Consider the following 21,789-nt stretch of genomic DNA (forward strand, 5'->3'; position numbering starts at 1 on the left):
GATGTTATGTTATGTAATGAAAGACCAGGGCCGCCATTCTACGCCCCTGGCACAGCGTACAGAAAAGACCAGGTGTGGCCTGCACTACGCCCCTAGCACACAGCTTATGTTATGTAATAGAAGTCCTGAGGAGCTCCACTGAGAGCCGGGCACAGAGTAGAGGGATTTTTTGGTCAGTCCATCTGTGATGTGGATTGTTTGTATTGTGATGCATTTCATGAAAGCATATATTTAATGAACCGTTTTTACTGTTCTGCTCACTGGGCTCTTGTAGCTCACCCCCAGGTTTGCAGGGTCAGAGATAGCAGGAAGTCAGCAAGGGTAATGGCTATGTCATGTAATAGGCTTGTAACAACCCGGAAATCGGACCGCTATCGGCGCTAGGATCCAGATCGACTTAAGGTCGCCGGGACCCGTAGCAAGCCTAACATACATCCTGTATATCTGTTTAATACCATACATGATCAATCATTTACATAAAAATTTAAACTTTTTCTTTCATTCACCAAGCTTAACCTGTGCATGCACAACTCATAACCATAAAACCCCACACTGGAGCCCTCATCAAATGCTCCAATGGGGTAACATATCATATATTAAGCTTGGTTTACATAAACCTCAATAAAACATCTCATTAAAAGGATCATGTACCAAAGAGGGATTAACATACACCAAGGCCAAACACAATTCTATTCTCAACACAATTCTTTACATAATACCACATTACAACATTTTACAATACATGTCCACATCTAACTATTACATACAACATGACTTCTTTACTCTTGCTGACTTCCTGGTCTGTCCCGTACCTGCAAACCTAGGGATTAAGGGAATGGGGTGAGCTACTTGAGCCCAGTGAGCAGAATAATAAAATGTTGTATTTAAAACATATGATCTCATTGAATGCATCACATCACAAACAAATCACAATCAAGGATGGTCTTGTCACCAATAGTCCTCTACATATCCATTAATGCAAGGGGCGTAGAATGGGCCTCGACTTGGTCTTTCTCTTAACATAACATAGCATAACATTACATTCCAATAATGCCAGGGGCGTAGAATGGGCCTCGACTTGGTCTTTCTCTTAACATAGTGCCAGGGGCGTAGAATAGGCCTCGACCTGGACTTCCATACCATACCATATCACATCATATCACATCATATCATACGAGGACTAAAGGATCATCCAATACTCATCCACATCATCATCATATTATGCAATGCAACATATTCGTGAATTCTAATGCAAACAACCTAATATATCTCATGGCATACGTGATGCATGAACATGCTCAAAAATTGATTTATTTCCTTTGAAGCATAAAGAGTCATTATACTCACCTTAGGTTAGCTCTAAAAAGACACTGAAGCAGCTAACTCACTGCTGGGGTCCTCGGTTCCTCGGGTCCAAACCTACACAGGTGGACTCAAATGAGGGACCAAACATAGACTAACATAACTCTAAACTACTCCCCAAAAACCCCCTAAAACAACATAAAACAATCATAGAAATCATGCAAAGGAAGGCTGAACAGGGCACTTTCGGTGGCAGGTTCGGCAGCCGAAAGTCCCTCCAGAGCCGAAACTCAGTCACTTTCGGCGGCACCTTCGGCGGCCGAAAGTTCCTTCCAGAGACGAAACTCATGCATGTTCGGCGGCACCTTCGGCGGCCGAAACTCCCCTCCAGAGCCGAAAGTCCAACTTTCGGGGGCAGGGTTCGGCAGCCAAAGGCTTGCCTCCACAGGCAGGTTCGGCGGCCGAAAGTCCTTCGGCTGCCGAACCTGAGTTCTTCTAAAGGGTAGAACTCAGCCTCCTCATGCACAATTAGCCTCCCAAACCATTCAAACATGCATTTAGCTATTCTACAACATGCAAACCCAAGCAAACAAGCATATAGGGGTCTCAAACTAACCTAAACCCCAACGCAAACACATATAACAACTCATACAACACACATTATCCATAAACTCAACATTAATCTAAACATGCATTTCTACCCCATAACCCCTCAAAACTTGCTTAAAACATACAAGAAAGATAGGATCGAAGCTTACCTCTTGAAGATCGAGAGGAATGACGATCCTAACTTGGAGATGGGAGAAATCTAGCTCCTTGGGTTTCCAAGCTCCAAAACTTGATCTTAGCTTCAAAAACTTCAAAAACCAAGCAACCACTTGTTAAAACTTGAAAGATTTGAGGAAGAACATCAAAACCAACCATGGGAGGGCATGGACTCACCGTTGCCTGAAAATAGGGGAGAAAGCTCGCCCATTTTCGGCCATGGGGCCTTTTATAGGCGGCTGCCAGACCACCTTCGGAAGCCAAAGGTGGCCCCAAAACTCATGCAAGTTCGACGGCCGAACATGAGGTTCGGCGGTCGAACCTGGATTTCTCTCCATGGTCTTTTTTATTCAAAACTCAATTTCTTTCTTACTTAAAACCTTAAAATACATTAAAACATTTTATAAAAACATGATTTTACCCTTCTAGAGGTTTCTAACATCCGGGATTCCACCGAACGGTAGGAATTCCAATATCGGAGTCTAGCCGGGTATTATAAGGCTAGTAGTGGATATGTAATATCAATGGATTAGAATTGTGCTTGGTCCTAGTCTATGTTGTAAATCCCTTTTGTACATGATCTTTATATAAATGTTTTAATGATAAGTTATGTTGAACCAGGCTTGATGTATGAGATGTTGACCCAACTGGAGCATTTGATGAGGGCTCCAGTATGGGGTTTTTATGTTTACAGTTATGATGCATGCACAGGTCAAGCTTGGTATATGAAATGTTTTAAAGTTTTTATGAAATTTTGATCATGTATGAGATTTTAGCAAGTATACAGGATGCATGTTAGGCTTGCTACGAATTCCGGCGACCTTAAGTCGATCTGAATTCTAGCGCTGGTAGCGGTCCGGTTTCCAGGTCGTTACATCAATGTGGGTCCATTCAGTCATTCACATTCATTAAGTCTGTACCCACTTATGAGTTTGATACTTATAATAAATAATATTTTATTATGAAATAATATATTTTAATTTCATAGCTGCGCTGGTTTGAGCTTTTTAGTTTGAGTTATAACTTTCTAATTTTTAATATTATTATCAAATTAAATCCCATTGAGTTTTCATATAGTTCATTTGTTGATTAGAAACTAATTAGTGAACTGATCATTTTTAGTCTATTATCGAGAGAAAGATGACGCTATTAAACCGTATTAATAACTATGACGGATTGACTAGAAAATAATTTGGATATCCTTGCATTTATAACAAATCTCGAAAATTAACATTAAGATATTCTCAAAACTAGATATTTTCTTAATCTAGTTAATCTCTTTAATTATTTGTTTCTTAATTTTTTTACTTTATATTCATTTAAATCTCTTCAATTCTTTATAGATTAATTTGATACGTTCTCACAAAAAATAATAGTTAATCCGTTCTCTATTGATTTGATCTACTTATCATGTTCGCAAGATTTATTTTTATTAAATTCGACATCCAACCAAAATTTTAAAAAACTTTATTACAACCTTTTTTGAACTAAGAAATACTATCTCCCCACCTTTAGCTCTCGGGTTCAACAAGTTATTATCAATTTCAGTCTCATGTTTCTTCACAAAAAGTCGGAAGAAACTATCATAACAAATATGGTTTCCGATTATGAACGAAATCATCACAACAACCACATAGTATTTTTTCATATCATATAGACTAAAATCTTAGGAAAAAAATAAAAAGAAGTGAATTTATGAAGATGATTAATTTATATATACACCGTAACATGCATACCGATACAGAATTGAAAAAAAAAAAGAAGTGCATACCCAAATATCATACAGTTCAAACGTCATAAATGTTAGTATTGAAGAAAAGAGAAAAGGGATTGATTTAGAATTTGTTTTAGATCTTTGCAGCAGTAGTTTTAATCTGCAAATTGCAGTAATTAAAATATAATGTCCTAAATTCTGAGTAATCAAACCAAAAATAAATTATACTACTAAAAAAAAAAAAGAAAATACTTATTTAGATCAGATTCGCATTAAATGAGAGTAGGATCCATGTATGTGGTTACAGACAAAACGCAGAGCAGAGGACTTCACCACGAAATGAAAAGAAAGAAGTTACTGAAATGGAGAAGAAACCGAGAAATTAGAAATCGCTTGTTTGGCTTACGAGGGTTTTATTTTTATTTTTATTATCAAAGGCTTACGAGGGTTTGGTTTGGTCGCAACGCTTCAGAGTCTGCCAGGAGAGTGGATGGTTTTGAAATTTGGTGGACCGTGTTCCAGAATCAGGTCGAGACCAGCCCAGAGGAAATTGGGTCAGTGAAATCACTGTTCATCCATAGAGATTTATCCAATTGAATTATCACCAAACCTAGAATTGAAATTGAAACTAGGGTTCCTTAATTATTAAAATTATTATGCATGTAACTAATTAGTAGTGAGATGAGTGGTGAGATATTCTTCGAGAATTTGATTTTCATGAATAGGGAAAATACTTGCTGGGACTATTAATTTTTAATTTTTAATTATTTTTTATTAAAATTGTGTTTATGTATAATTTTTAATTATTTTTTCTTTAATATTATATATTTTCCGTAATATAATTGACTATGGAAAAATATTTGCTTTAAAAAATTTAAAGTAAAATATAATATTTTTATAAAATTTGATTTTTTCAATAAAATAATTGTTTATCATAGAAGTTAATTATATTCTTCTTGAAAACTTAACATTAATTGAGTTTATTTGAAAATTAAGGTGAGAATATAAAATGGTGGTCTGTGATGAGAGTATTAAATATTTTATCAGACATTTTTTTCTAATTATTTAAATATTTAAAAATTGGTGAATATAAAATATTTTTTTCAGATAAAAAAAATTAAATCAATTTTAAAAACATAACTTTATTCTTTTAAAAGAATAGATGTTGTTTATAAATTTTAAGAATATAATTAATATTATTATATATAAAATTATTTTTTTTATCTTATATATAAATTTATTAATATTATATATTTTTGAAATTACAATCAAACAATATAAAACAAGTTATTTAGTTTTTTTTTTAAATTGCTCAAATTAAAAAAAAAAGTTCTTATAGGTGAATAATCCAAGAAAATAACTTAATTGTGATTATAATTTGAAAATAAAGGATACTAATAAATTTATATATAACAGTTTTAATAGAATTCACATAATTTAAAAAATAACTTTATCTTTTTAAAAAAATAAATCATTATTCTTAAAAATAATTTAATTATTTTATTGATAAAAAATACTTTTCACTCACTAAAAGTTCAAAAAATCATGCTTTCATGTTGAACTTCCAAATTTGAATGCAATTACATTTTTAGTTAAAAAAAAAACTCAAAAAATCTAAAAAATACTTTTTCAATGAAAGTTATTTTCTGAAATTAATAATTTTATAAAAATTTAATTTAATTAATTTTTTTTATTTCAAATAAAAAAATTTAAATTTTTTTTAATTTAAAAAATTTTCATTATATATAAAGATAAAATTATCAATAATTAAATTATTTTTTTATACAAATAGATTTAAATTTTTTTATAAAATTATTTATACCAAACTAAAAAATTAAAATATTGAACCTGAAAACTTTTAATGTTTAATTAAATACAGCATATGTTTTATTAGGTCAAGATAAATATTATATAGTCTACCAAAGTAATTAATAATTTTTATTACTAGTCCTTTAATTTTAGGATATTTAACTATTTCTCTATTTTTATTTTTTTAATAATTTTTCTCTTTTTTGTTACAACAAAATTTCTAAAATTTTTAAAAGTTTGCAACAAAATCTCTTGTACTAAAATCCGGTGAATTCTCCAAGAATACTCATATGTTGCGGTGCAAAAGTATAATATATAATATAAAATAAAATAAAGAAAATTAACGAAAAAATTTATTAATTGATTTTTTAATTTTAAAATATATATTAAAATTATTAGTTAATTTTTTAAATTTTAAAAATTTATTAATTAATTTCTCTATATTATAAATATTTTAATTTTTTTATAATATTTAATAGTTAAAATTTATAATATTTAATATTAATTAATAAATTTTTTAAAAGGCTAAAAACACTAACAAATATTTTAGTTATAAAATACCTGTATTCGAGAATGAGAAGATAAATGGAGTATGACTCTTCCACGTAAAAATGGTGTCATAAGATTGGCTGAATTAGCATGAGCGATTTTATTATAATATTTTAAAAGTTTAGAAATATTATATTTTTACATTTTTAAAAATTTATTTTAAAAAATATAAATAATGTATGATTGTATAAAAATTTATTTAAATTTTTTTCTTTAGAATTTATTAAAAATTGTTTCTTTAAAATTTATAGCAGGAAAAATTGCTAACAAATTTTTAAATTTTTAAAACATTTATTACTTTATCTTTATTTCAAAATTACTAGTTAAAATATCTATATATTTTATAAAATCAAACTTTAAACTCTTTAGTGATTTTATTGAAAATATAAAAAAAATTAATTGAAAATTTTAAAAATAGAGATAAATTAGTGAGTTTTTTAAAATTAATAAATATTTTATAATTTTTTTTTCAAAATTATACCAAAATATATATATTTAGGATAGATTTAATATCGATAAAAAATGTAACTCAGAATTAATTTATTTCAAAAATTAATTTAAAGAGAAGGAGTCAACCGTATTATTATCTTTCAAATCGACATGAGAAATCTTTAAGGTTGGGCAAGGGTTATGTTCTTAGGGCCAACTTGGTCCATAGGCAAAGGTTGGGCAAGGGTTATGTTCTTAGGCACAACTTGGTCCATTGAGGTTGCCTATAGGGTAATTCATGTTCATATAGGGCTTGAGATAAATGTTTATACAAGGCTTGACCTCTGGCTACAAATATGAAGGTTTGAATAGTTGAGCCAGTTTGCGTCTAAGCTGGAATATAAAATTTCTAGCTTCCACCTGGCTAATCTCATAATAGGCTTATTATTGATATACAACTCATGCCCAAACTCATTGGTGAAGATTTTTCCATCCTCATCAAACAGTTTCACTATATGCTATTTTAAAATAGAACTTTCAAAATTAAAAAAAAAAAAAAAGTTAAGAATCTATAGAAAATATTTCTAATAAAACTCTCTGATATTAAAATTAAATCTAAATTATTAAAATTTGATTCTATTAATAATTAAATTATTAATTCAATGATAATCATGAAGTATATATGTGTAATTAATGATTGGCAGCGAAACCACGTGATTCCATGTGTTTAGATATGCAAAATTTTAGTAAACATGTTAAGCAGGCCGTCATTCTCCCTCCAAGTTCACATTCTCTCATATGGTTTTAATAAAAAATTTAATAAAAATATTAAATTTTATTAAATATTAAGAGATATTTTAAAAATAATAAAATAAAATAAAATTATTTATATATTATTTTTCAACTTTGTTTAGTGGTTCTTGTTTGACTTTGAACGATTGTGTGCAAAATTAGGAATGTTGCCACTCCACAAGGATTTCATAGGAGTTGATGAGTTGTTCCTGAAGTTTGAACATATATAGCTTATAAGTACTAAGCACATGTCAACTCCAAATTTAGTGGAAGTTTGAAAAAGCTGTCATGGACATATAGATAAATATAATTAAACTTAATTAATGATTAAGAAAAAAAAAATTACTAAAAGATCAAATTGATTGAAGAGAACTTAGCTCATACTTTTACATCTTTACAATAATGTCGTATTTGATACTTTAATAAAAATTTTGAATTGAAAAATATAAATTAATATTTTTAATTTCTACTATATCGTTTAAGAGTTAATTTAATATTATTTTTAATCAGTCAGTGAAATGAGCACGAATAGCCACTCCACCAAGCAAATGAATCTATCTATAGGTTTAATCATAAGACACTTATTTTCTTTTACAAAAATAAAAATTGATCAAGTATCCTAGATCAGCTCCCGTTTTACCGGATCGGCGAGTTTAAGGTCCTGTCTGAATCTTCAAATTTTGCTTTATAAGTTATCATTAAGTGTTTCCATGCAGTTTTCAATATTATAAGAAATCATGTTTTATCTTTAAGGAAAGCATTATTAATTGGTAAGAGTAAATCAAGGCAATAGTTTTTTGTTTGCGTACCATTAGAACCTCTCGCTTAGTTTTTTTTTTTTTTGGTGTCATCCATTACATTTTTTATCATTAGTGTGTGGCCGTTCTCTAATTCTTTGAGCGCAGAACGACTGTTTCCTCCCCATCCAATGATGGTTTCAGTCTTTTCTCCTTCTAGTGAGGTTTGTGGATAAATAAATATTTTCTCTTTTTGCCTCTGATCGGTGCTTTACAATGAGACATCATTTTAGATTTAGATTCGTGTGGTGTTTATTTGCATGTAGGTGCTTTTAAGGGGTTTGATGTGCATATTGTGCCTTGCTGCTTGTTTGGGAGAGTAGTTTTCTCAATATTAGGGTTCAGAAGTCATCTCTTTTTCTCCGTCTATAAGCTTCTTTTGGTGTATATCTTTTCCCAATCGTGAAAGAATTCTTCTTTTCCTGATGTCAAGCTTCTCCGAGATCGTTGTATCATTTTTCCCTTTCGTAGGTGGGATCTTTAAAGCATATAGTTTATTAGTAGGCTTTCTTGGTGTCCTCTCCCTTAGTCCAGATGAAGACTTAGTATAGTTCTTTCAATGACTTCAATGGTTGGAGGGTTTTTTTTTTTTTGTGTTTGATAATCACCTTTTTATGGTATTTTAAAACTTTTTTAAAAAAATATAATTACTAAGATTTAAATATTAAATTTCATATATTATAACGTAGCACTCCAAAATTAAATTATTAATTTCATAATATATCTTATTTCTTTAATTTCTACGACGTGGAGTCTTAAATTCTTGTTTTTTATTTAATAAATATTATAATTATTATTACTAAGTGAAATAACGATAAGGAAAGTAAAGGAGTCAAACATAAGAAATGGGTGCGTATGTGTGAAAAGAATAAATTATGGAGTAGTTATAAACAATTATTGCATCTACATGAAGATTTCATGTTGTATTTTCTATAATAAAACGTGGAGTAGTTGTAATTTCCTAAGACGAATATTCCATTATTCACATGATATATTGTATTGAGAAATTATTGTATAATCCTGGCGTATCATGTTACTATGATGATTTAGTGCATGCAACCAATGAAATGATAACACATTATGTGCAAGCAAATTATTTCCCTTACTTTTTGAAATATATGAACACACATAATATAAAAATGTTTGAATTTATTTTTTCATTCGTTTACTATTTCATCACGTAGTGATTTTAGCCCTTTAAAACTTCTAAAATATGGTATTTCAGTCTAGACAAGAGGTTTGATTGCTTTCCATTCATGAGATCATGTATTTTCTCCTAATGCTTGGGGATTCGAGATAATAATGATACTTTATTAAATAGAGTGACTAAATGTATTTTAAATTATTCTTTTTAATATCAGTAGTTCGTATAATACTTAAAACTTTCTAAATAATTTTAATTAGAGACACAATAGTTTATTTGTTCGAAAGATGTTAATGTTGTATTTAGTATCGACGGAGTTTGATTTTTCATTTTTTTAAAATAATTTGACTACTGTTACTACCATTACTATTATGTGATTTTAATTATTTAATTTCTCATTTAAATTTGTACATAAATACAGAATAATATAAATACATAATAAAAATTATATAAAATTTTATATATTTACCATATGAATTCATAAGAATTTAGTGTAGATAAATTTTTTTTATTTAATAATTTTATGTATTGTATTTTGTGTAGTAATATATTTTCTATTTTTGTTTTAGAAAAATTCGCACGGTACAATTTATATATATTTTTTGAAAATAGAAATTAGGGATTGAGAGAGTAAAATATGAAATCTCACAGATATATTTACTATCAGTTAAATCTGTGAGTAACACTAGGCGGTTTATATGTTCGCATTATTAGTTTCTATCTTAATTAGGTGACCAAATAGTTTATAATCTCTTAATCATAGCTTTAGAGAGGAAGAAACATGTGAAATTGATTGATAAGCCAACGGGCCAAAGCATAATATATATATAGAAAGCGAATATCCTTCCATCCTATAATTATTGTTATTTTTTTAATTATTTTAAAATTATTATCGTCTCTTTATACTCTAATAATATATAAATTAATTATTATAATTTATTTAGTTTTATTTTATTTATAAAATTTTTTTAAAAAAAATTCTCAAAATATTTTTTAATATTTAATAAAATTTAATATATTTAAAATGAATAAAATCAAAAAATTAATAAAAATTATTTTTCTATGAAAAAAATAAAAAATTATAAGACGAAAAAATAAAATTTTATTATTATTATATTGTCTATAATATTTATTTTTATAATGTTTCTAATAATATTTTAATTATCTCTATTAACAAAGGGTTAGATTGAGACAACATTTTACTCGAAGAAATTAATTAGCTAGGTGAGATATTTTGGTTCTACTGAATCATTATGGATGAAGGAAAATTTTTTGTAGGCATAGTGATGTAAAACTTATATACTCAACTGATGAAAAATTAAAATTTTATATTAAGAGTTTTATCATATTTCAAATAAATTTATTTTAATTTTAAATTATGTGTTAGAGTGTATATATCAAGTGCATGAAAAAATTTACCATGGATGAATCCGATTCCTTAATTCTCTCCGTCAGAAAAAAAAAAAAAAAAAAAAAAAAAACATGTCTTGCTACTAAACATTTGAAAAAACTATGTGGAATAATATGCATAGATGGTTTTACAGATTAATCCTTTTCTTTTTCTTAGAAAGAAAATTAAGAAATCAAGAAAAGGAAAAAAAAGGGAACAAAGAAAATATCCTACAAAAATTTGTGCAGAACTCAAATTTCCTAGTTAATTTTTTCATGAGGCCGTTTGCAGACGAGAAGTGAGTTCAATGAAGACGTGTTCTTGGCAAGGAATGGTAAGGCCACCCATGGGATGATTGAAGCCGAACTCTTCTTCAGCTCGATTAAGCAAGGCAACGAATAAAGGATGATTTATATAAGAAATCGGAACCACAAATCTCGTCTTCTGGTATTCTCCGACGTAGACAGCAATGTGGCCTTTAGGGACATCTCCTTGATTTCTGCTGAGAAGAGGCTGCTGCTTCTTCAGAATTTGCTTCGCACTGAAAATCTTGGATGCCAAGTGGATACCCATGATAGAAATTTTTTGCAGGAGCTGGAAAATTCTGCAGTGGGAGTGAGGATTTATAGAGAGTTCAGAATAATAATAATAATAAAAGCAAATGGGATCCTGATCCTCCCCCACATGAAGGTGGTCACATGGCTTTAGCTATGGTGATGGAGCTGACCCACTTGATTCTTGGAAGGTTATGGTTTCAAATAAATACACATCACACTGTGTTTCCTTTTAAACTTCAAAACAGGCGGCCGTACACCGGTAAATTATAACCGCCGAATCTAACCAGCCGTCTCCATATTTACTTGTACGTAATTTGTATAAATGCTTAATTATATTTACACATCACACTGTATAAATGCTTAATAAATATTCTTGTTATATTCATTTATTTTAATTTTAATTGATTTTACTTCATCAATTATGGTACAAAAATTTTGTTTCTAAAATAATAATAATACAATAGTTGAAAATCTTTTTTTTTTTTTAATTCCGAGGCTTTTAAAGAAAAAAAACCTGAGGCTTTTTAATTTTTATTTCCAGAGCCACTGTTTTGTAAGCATAGGTTATTTATTTATTTATTTTTATTATTACTTTTTTTAAAATATTAAGATTACGTCGACAGTCATGAAAAATCATGTAAGAATAAGAATAAACGATATCACGATGGAACAAAATGCGAAAGCAAAGTATGTCAATAAATATATACCCTCAAAAAAAGTTTATTCTTTATGGGTTTGGATACTATCCCTCTTTGCTCATCCTCGATTCCAATTCCGCATCTAATTTCTAAATAAATAGACCTGTCAATTAGAGGTGACCATTCGGTCGGTTCGGTTTTGTTTTGAACCGAACCGAATAAACCGAAAACCGAAATTTTAGTGTTTATGAAAAACGAACCGAACCGATTTTGGTCATAAACCGAATCGAACCGAACCGGTCTGATTCGGTTCGATTCGGTTCGGTTTGATCAGTTTCGATTTTTAATAATTTTTTTATTTTTTACACTTTATTTTTAATATTTTAAAATTTAATTAAAATATTTTAATCTTAATATGATTTAATTTCTCTATATTATTGAAAAAATATATTATTATCACTAATCGGTTCGATTCAATTTTTTTGGTTTTTTTCTGATCAAAACCGAACCGAACCAAAATAACCGAATTTCTAAAATTAAAAATCGAACCGAACCGAAATATATAAAAAACCGAACTAAAATTTTAAATCGATTCGATTCGGTCGATTTTTTCAGTTTAAACCGAATACTGCTCACCCCAACCTGTCATGCGTAATCTGCTTAGCTCAGTTTTTCTTAATTTAACTAATAATTTGAAATAATTTGACCTTTCATTTATTCTATATTGCTCATCCCAATTGCATTTGAAAATGTTGAACTTATCAATTTATTGAATAAATTGTTGAAAATTCATGTAACTCATACTAGATTAATCGTATTTTAAATCAGATGAATGAATATATTTTATAGATTAATTTATAAAAAATATTAAGTAAAGAAAATAATGTCTAATGATAATCACTGTAATGTTTAAATCAGTAATAAAATAAAATAAGAGGTGGTAAAATTCGTTTAAAAAATTTAGAGAAATCTATAGAATAACATATATGATGTATTTAAGATTTTCAGAATTTAGTTGTATTTTTGAAAATGCACCGTTAAATATGAAATTAATAAAGTCAAATAAAAAAAATTTATTTAGCTAATTGATAAAATGAGTGAACTAATTTATTTATTTATAATTTTTTTTTTATATTTTTATAAATTATTTATTATCACCTTAGCGGGATAAATATCACTCATCAAATGTCGAAAAAATCAATACCTAGAATGAGGGTGTTGAGCCCTATCATTCCTTGAAAAAAAAATCAAAATAATTGAAATTGGAATGAAGATGCCCTAAGGGTTGAGGGGTAGAGCCATGATGGTGGCAATTGTGCACATGAAATAGCGCAGTGTTTGCGTCTGTTGTGTGGATTGATAATTTGATGAATTGGTTTAGGATAGGATAAGCACATGACCCAAATTGATTTTGGTATGGGCAATACGATGAACAGCTAAAAAACAGTAGGAAAGAGAATAATATAAAACTGAAAACAGTTATTTATTTATTTGTTTATAATAAAGAAATCTATGGGTAACTGACTACTCATTTCAGACACTGACTGTCATGCACATTTGATTAGAGATACACAAGATCTTAACATTCATGTTCGTTATTTCTATACGTAATACTCTTACATTTATCTCTTGTGGGCCTCTTTTCTTATACATACTATGGGCCTGATATTTCTTTTTGTAGCATAAACATTCATGGTAGAGTTATTATTAATTCTTTAATTTTTTAAAAAATTTATTAGTTGGTTGATATTTTAAAAATACTATTAAAATAGAATGGAATATTTTGATTATTTTATAAAAAAAGTCATTAATTAATTTATTTTAATTTCAATTAAAGAAATTAAATAGTATGAATAGTTAAATAATATAAACTAAAAATATATATATATTTAAAATTATGGCGACTAAATAGTATTGATGCGGGCGAAGAGAAAATTGTGCTGTAATTGATTAAACCTGTAAGAAAGAGAATGCTGTGATTGATTAAATCTGTAAGAAAGAGAACGTGAGGTGATGGGTGCCCACGGTAGCCACTCCAACACTCAAGTCAATAAACTAGAGAATAGCTTGAATGTAATGAATTGTTTAGAATTCAAGTGTAGTTGTGTAAGAGAATTGCATACTTTTATTTTTGTGATCATTTAGTTTTTATACTATAAGAAGATAGAGTTAAATATAGCATGTCCTGAGAATCCGTTGATGATGTAGCTGACTGTTTGATAAGAGATTTCTAGCAATTACCGATGTAATGGGGTACGCTGAACTGTGCATGTTGACGGTAACTTTATACCAAGACTCGACCTATACAGGAGAGTGTGAGTTTTGATGATGAACCGGGTATTATGATGTTTAGATCTTCCTTTTCTCGGGTGGGACCGTGCCTTAGATTTTCAGATCCTTGTCACGTAATCTTATTTTGTGGTGACAGCTCATGACTTATTTTGGGCGATCATTGTGTGACATCAAAGGTCCCTCACTAATATTCGATTCTTCATATTCGAAAGTGATAGTTGTTCTCATGATCTAGGGCACATGGCTCATTGAGATTGATTTTTTTTTCCTGCTCACGCCACTTTGCCTACCTAGCTCTTTAATGATGGCTGCCTTGTTTCTCGAGTCACATTTAAAGCATGGTATCAAAACAGTCTTATAAGAACCCTCTTTCTTATCCAAATATCACTTTTGCTCACAACTATAATCTTTTGCTTCTGGAAAGACTTGGTCACTCCTTCTTTCTCGTTTATACTCGCTTGCTTTCAAGGTAATTTCTATTTTCCATTTCCTTTTAATATGAATAAGAATACTTCCTCTTCTTTTCTTACTCCTAGTAAAAATTCTACCTCGAGCTCCTCCTCCGACGGCTCCATCCGCGTCTCAGCTCCTATCATTCCGCTGAGGGCAACTCATGAAAGCGAAGGCAGCCTGATCAGCGACATTCCTTTCATCCAAACGAAGAAAGATGTAGGCCGTCTTCACGACAAGTACCAGAATTCTCAAGAAACCTTCCATGTCTTTGCCCCCTCCTTGGGCATTCGCACATATGACCATATCCCTACAGAGGATACCATCATAGTTTATGAAGAGCAGCTGAAAGTAGGGGTGAGCATTTGGTCGGTTCGATTTTGAATCGAAAACTTAAATTTGAGTATTTTTTAAAAATTGAACCGAACCAATTTTGATCAGAATTCGAATCGAACTAAATCGGTCTAATTCAGTTCGATTCAGTTCGGTTTGATCGATTTCGATTTTTAATAAATTTTTTTATTTTTTACATTTTATTTTTAATATTTTAAAATTTAATTGGAATGTTTTAACTTTAATATGATCTAATCTCTCTATATTATTGAAAATAATATATTAGTATCACTAATTGGTTCGGTTCAGATTTTTTGATTTTTTCTGATCAAAACCAAACTGAACCGAAATAACCAAAATTTTTAAAATTAAAAATTGAACCGAACCGAAATAAATAAAAAACCAAACTGAATTTTTAAATTAATTCGATTCGGTCGATTTTTTTGATTTGAACCGAATACTGCTTACCCCTAGCTGAATGTGGGACTTCGGTTTCTCATGGACCCATTTTTCATTGAGGTCCTCCTATTTCACAAACTTTTAGTCACCCAACTGAAGAATCCTGATGGCCTTCCGGTTTGTTTGTTCTAATAACAACATCGAGTCGAGCATGGCCCTTTTCTTCTAGCTGTACCAGCTAGGTACTCGGAGAAATGAAGAGTTTTGATTTTTTAGCGGACGAAAATGCCAAATGATGTTCGAACGAATACCTTCTTCATTAAAGCGGTGGAAGAACAAGTTTTTTGTCCTCCATCAATGGACGTCTGGGGTTTTGGATGCCTCGGAACGAGCTAGAACCTGTAGGTGGAGCTGAGGAAGAATGGGGTCCAACCAAGGACGGATGAGGATGAGGCTTTAGCCTTTCTTTTGATGATGGCTAGGTCCTCTCAGAAAATGGACATTATCGAGGTAGTGAGGGACACAGTTTTGTCTTGGCGGAGTCATCTCTAGGCGAGTTAGACTCGGGGTCCTCGCCGGCCCGGCCTTTTCAACCTTGAGGAGAGCACTTCTCTGACTACAGATCATGGTATTTTTCTTTTTGCGTTCTTTTAGATTTCAAATTGACTGACTTACTTTTCAATTTATGTAGATATGACTGGGTCAAGAAGCAAATTTGCTAAAGCGGTACGTGTTGCCTACAAAGGCAAAACTGTCTTTGGGGCAACCAGTCCCCTTCCCAAGCATACTCGCTGGGAAAAAGAAGTAATTATGCTTCTTCCTCCTCCTCCTCCTCCTCCCCAACCTATAAAAGAAGAGTCGGCTCCTTTGCAACCCGAGTATTTTGCAGTGGGCGTCTCTGCATCTGTCTCGATTCCCGAGTCTTCTATTGCAGTCTCCACTTCTACTGAACCTATTCCTGCGAACGTAGGGGTTGATTCTTCGTGGCCTCCTAGCATCCAACGGCTGGCATTGACACTAACCCGAACGCCTCTCTCCTTGAAGATCCCAGCCTAGCCATCCTGTTAACTGAGAAAGCTTTGAGGTCCGGGGACTATCGTTGCCTAAAAGAGGTTGAGACGAACGAGCTTTTTGACAACATCATACATTCTGCCCTAGAGAGTGCCCTCTATGCCTTTATAGCTAAAGAGCGTAATAGGGTCCTGAGGCGAGAGTTTGATGCTCAAGAAACGGACAGAAGACTCCTGGCAGAGGAATACTTGAGACTGGAGACTCGAGTTGACGACGTGGAAGGCACAATAAAAGAGATTCTAGAGTCAATAGACAAACTCCAGGCAGACCTGGGTGAGGCTAACGCTTCTAAACTTGCCCTTGAAAATTGAACTAAGAGTGTTGAGGATCAAGTGGTCATGCTTCAGCGCCAAGTCCAAGAGCTACAGTCTTAAGTAAAGATGAACCAGGCTGCGTCTCGCAAAATTGCTGAATTATAGGTCGAGCTTCAAGAAACGGTAGTCCGGAGAGAAGAGATATTCGTTGAAGGGCGAGACTTAGTCAAGAAGGAGCTGGTGAAGTGATTTTCTTCTGAAAACTTTGCTTGGTTAGATGACATCCTTCCAGAGGAGGAGGAGGGCGGGAACAAGGAAGGAATAATTGAGGACAACCCTCCTGACCCGACTTCTACTGTAATAGCCAATGATGTACCTGTATTAGAAGTTCAGGAGGAGGCGACTGATGATGTCCCTCCTATCCTGTAATACTCTTTTCATTTGAATGAAAAATTGAGCTAAGAGTGCTGAGGATCAAGTAGTTATGCTTCAGCGCCAAGTCTAAGAGCTACAGTCTCAAGTAAAGATGAACTAGGTTGCGTCCAGCAAAATTGCTGAATTATAGGTCGAGCTTCAAGAAATGATAGTCCGGAGAGAAAAGATATTCGTTGAAGGGCAAGACTTAGTCAAGAAAGAGCTGGTGAAGCGGTTTTCTTCTGAAGACTTTGCTTGGTTAGATGACATCCTTCCAGAGGAGGAGGAGGGCGGGAACAAGGAAGGAATAATTGAGGACATCCCTCCTGACTCGACTTCTACTGTAATAGCCAATGATGTACCTATATTAGAAGTTCAGGAGGAGGCGACTGATGATGTCCCTCTTATCCTGTAATACTCTTTTCATTTGAATGAAAAATCTTTCCATTTTATTTTGACAGTTTTGCATGATCAGTATTTAGCCATAAATCTTGTATTTCTTTTAAAAGACTGCTAAGGGATTAACATCTAACCATGATGGTGGTGATAAAATAAATAACTTGAAAACTTTTAAACAACGAAATTAGCACCCGGACATATGGCTCGGCGGATGCCCACATGGGGCCTGAGATACCTTATAGGATTTCTTATAATCATGAGGCTAGTACCCGATCATAAATACCCATCTTGTGGCTTGGGTCTCAAATACCTCTAAAATTTGTACATGGAATTAACACCTGGTAGTTGTGTCTGCCTCGTGGTCTAGCATGAATATCTTTTTTAGTGGGATCAATGCCCGGTCTTCTGGTTTGACGAAACCCACCTTGTGGCCTAGTATGAATATCTTTTTTTGGTGGGTCCAATGCTCGAATTATAGCCTGGTGAAACCCATCTTGTGACCTGTTTTGGCGGAACTCACCTTATGGCCTTTTAGTGGGACCAACGCCCGGTCTTCTGGCCTGGCAGAATTCGCCATATGGGCTGACATGAATACCTTTGTTTCCATAGTACAACGCCCGGATTATGGTCTAGCTGAAACTACCATGTGGCCTTTTAATGGGACCAATGCTCGAATTGTGGTTTGGCGAAATCTGTTTTGTGACTTGACCTAGCGGAACACTCCTTATGGCCTTTTATTGGGATCAACACCCGGTCTTCTGACTTGGCGAAACCCGCCTTGTGACTTGGTATGAATGTCGTTGTTTTCACGGTTCAATGCCCGTATTATGGCCTGGCTGAAACTGCCTTGTAGCCTTTTAATGGGACCAATGCACGGATTGTGGTGTACCGGAACCTATCTTGTGACTTGGCTTGGCAGAATTTACCTTGTGGCCTTCTCTGAATGCTCTTTGTATTTTTTTAAGAAGGCAACCCATTGTTCTTTGTTACTGAAGAACACAATATTTGAAAAAAATATCTCGTTAACTGTTATTAATAAAATTTTCTTAAGTTACAAATATTTCATGACTCAGCAATTTAATTTGGTCAGCGTACAAGACTCTGGACGAATAAATTTCGAGACTCTAACTAGTGCTTTCCGATTTTCACCAAGCTTACTAGATTGGCATTAAATTTAGATAATTAAATGAAAATTAAATGAAAACAATTAAATGAAAATAAAATAATTAAATTTAAATATTAAATTTTAAATAATAACGAAGCAAACAATATCTAATTAATTTTATAATTTATACACTTTTAAATCTTATAAATTAAAAAAAGCTTAATTTTAAAATAAAATTATAACGTTAATTTTAATTTTTTAGAAATTAAAAAGAATTAAAATAATTTTTACAAATTATTTTCAAGATATGACTAATTTAATTTTATAAAAATTAAAAAATAAAATGTATTTTATATATTATTTTAATTATTTTTTAGAAACATGGCTATTTTTAAATTTTGCATAAATTAAAAATTAAAATAATTTATACATATTAACTTAACATTTTTCATAAATGTGACTAATTTTAATTTTATAGAAATTAAAAAATTATTTACCTAAAATAATTGTAGAAAAATAAAATAACGTATATACAAAATATATTGCAAGTGCAAAATATAGCTAATTTTTTATTTTTTTTGAAATTAAAAAATAAAAGTAAAATAATTAAATTGAGATATTACATTGCTAATAATAATAGAGATACAAAAAAATCTAATTTGTATTATATTCCAACTAAACAAAAAAATACTAAGAAGTGGAGATAAAATTAGAATTTAAAATGTGTAATTAAATATAAAATAGTTATTTATTGGTTAACCAATAAAATTAATAAAAAAACTATATGAATTGGATAAAATATCCAAATCAATCCAACATAACCATTTAATCAAGTTTATTGGTTTGAATTAGGTTGAATTCGTTGGATTTCATGGATTGAACCAATCCATGAACATCCCTACTTCAGACTGAAGCCCTTGGCTTTTGAGCCTTTGGATTTTGATCCCTTAGAGACTGAAACTAAGAATCTTGGTCCTTAAAAATTGAAGCCCTTGCAAAAACCTTGAGGATGTGGGTGGATATTGACCCATGGGTCTTTTATTAATTTCGGATTTTGGGTATCTGAATATTGAATTGATACTGGGTTGTATCAATAATATATCGTAAGTTATTGCAAAAACACTGTTAAAAAAACTTTTAAGTTACAAGGTTTATACATACCATCATGCACTTATTAATAATTCTTATTAATAACATGTTTTAATATTTTCACAATATTTAAAGTATAATGCTAAAAGGGTAGATTTGTGGTAGTGTTTCTATCGCTAATTTTAACGAATAAGTATCTGTCTAAGCACCAAATTAGATTAGCAATCTCGAGCAAGAAAAAAGGTTTAATTCTCTGTTAAACTTATAAAAATCAATTAGAAAGCACAAGGGAGAAGCACATAGACCTATATACAACTTAAATTCAAAATGAACAACAGCTAACAATAAAAATTCTCAATTTGAGATTACAATAGAAAAATATCTACACTCCGTTATGAAGGTAGAGAGGGCGAAAACTACTCTTCAAGTTGAAAAAAAGACTCCCTCCTCCAATAAAGTAAAATGTGTGTTTTTTATAAGAGTTTTAGACACTCACCCATTTAAATTAGTTTTTGAGGTGGATTAGATTAACCCAATTTTAATATTGTATCAAAGCCTCCATCCATATTGAGCATTCATATTGGTATTCTGTAAATGTGTCGCGCTCCGGTATAGTTCTAAGTGTGAGAGAGTGTGTGTGCCCTTATAAAAATTTTAAACACTTCTATTTTTTGAGTTAGTTCTTGAGATGAATGAAGTTAGATCCAAATTTAAAAAAGAAAGTATTTATAAAAAAAACAGATTTCATGATTTTTTTTAAAAAAAAAAAAGAGTTTTCTCACTCTAAGATTTAGAGATAAAATAGGAGAACTTTCCTAGCCTACCACATTTGGGTCAAGAAGGATTATTTAAAGCTCTTATTATGTTTTGGTAAAATTGATATATGTAATTGAAAATATTTTAATTAATTTTAAATAATTAATTTATACAGAAATCATATGCATTAGTATAATTAGTAAATAAACCATATAATAGCATTTTTTTGATTGGTTGGATATATATATATATAATTAAAAATGAGGGTGACAAATTAATTTAAGGTATTTAATATAAGTCCAACCTTGTATAAAAATGAATTTAATCATTGTCCGATTAAATATTTATATTGAGATTAATTGATAAAAATATATAAACAAGAAACCATATGCAAATATTAAATTTAGAGTATGTTTAGCTAACTTAATAAAATTTATCTTATAAGCTCTAAATGGTTATAAACTATTTAAAACTTATAAGTATTTAAAATTTTAAGTAATTATATATTTAATTAAAATGCTTATAAGTGATTGATAAATTTTATAAGCACATTTATTATTAAAATTACTAAAGAAAATATTAAATAAGATATTTGATGAAGTTTTAAAATTAAATGAAAGCAATATAATAATTTACTTAATTAATCAGTTTATAATTTTATTATAAGCATTAAAATACAAATTTAGTCACACCTAATTTATTTTTTAAACTTATAAGCATATAAAATATTATAAATAAATAAATAAATTTATTTTTAGAGCTTACGATCTAATTTGACTAGTTTACGAGTCAAAATAAACATCCCTTAATTGTCACAACCTCATTCTGGTATAAGTTGGAACCCAAGGTATACCTACCCTTATTCATCAATTTAAAAAGAACTAGGACAAATTCACACTTCAAGATGATGTATGTGTCGGCTCGTGGGCCTGACAATTTTGATTTTAGAAAGGTACTCTACAAGTAGAATGTGCTTAACCTTACAAGGCTCTAACTTCTTATTCTTATAATGCTAGTGAAATTTTATACTATCATCAAAACAGGAAAATGTGAAAAGTATTTTGTAGAAGATAATTTTTATGGAAGGATATATTTTAATTATAACATCACAATCACTTTCAGCAAAATGTTACTAAGGAAAATAAAATGTACTAATAAGTATTTTGATGATCGATTCAATACTCTTCTCTCTGTAGAGATCAACAAGGAATGAAGTTTACTTAAACTGATTAGCTAAGTAAAATTCAATAAAATGAGCGAGTGTAAATTGCGGGAACAATTATTGTAGTTATAACTGATTGATGGTTATAACTGATTAGTAATAGAAAGTCTAAATATTGG

General features: G+C 30.6%; 1 protein-coding gene across 1 annotated transcript; it reads right to left on the reverse strand.

Moving 5' to 3' along the window:
* Positions 1 to 10,801: 10,801 nt before the first annotated feature.
* LOC122723570 (auxin-responsive protein SAUR22-like) lies at positions 10,802 to 11,419 on the reverse strand. Its single transcript, XM_043956259.1, has one exon. It carries the CDS (start codon positions 11,262 to 11,264, stop codon positions 10,965 to 10,967), a length of 300 nt encoding a protein of 99 aa, XP_043812194.1. The 5' UTR covers positions 11,265 to 11,419; the 3' UTR covers positions 10,802 to 10,964.
* Between the last annotated feature and the right edge of the window lie 10,370 nt (positions 11,420 to 21,789).

Source organism: Manihot esculenta, chromosome 4 (assembly GCF_001659605.2).
Source record: "Manihot esculenta cultivar AM560-2 chromosome 4, M.esculenta_v8, whole genome shotgun sequence".
Classification (NCBI taxonomy): domain Eukaryota; kingdom Viridiplantae; phylum Streptophyta; class Magnoliopsida; order Malpighiales; family Euphorbiaceae; genus Manihot; species Manihot esculenta.

What these genes read in the sequence shown, in the direction of transcription:
- LOC122723570 (XM_043956259.1), bottom strand. Translation starts at nt 11,264, where the DNA reads ATGGGTATCCACTTGGCATCCAAGATTTTCAGTGCGAAGCAAATTCTG.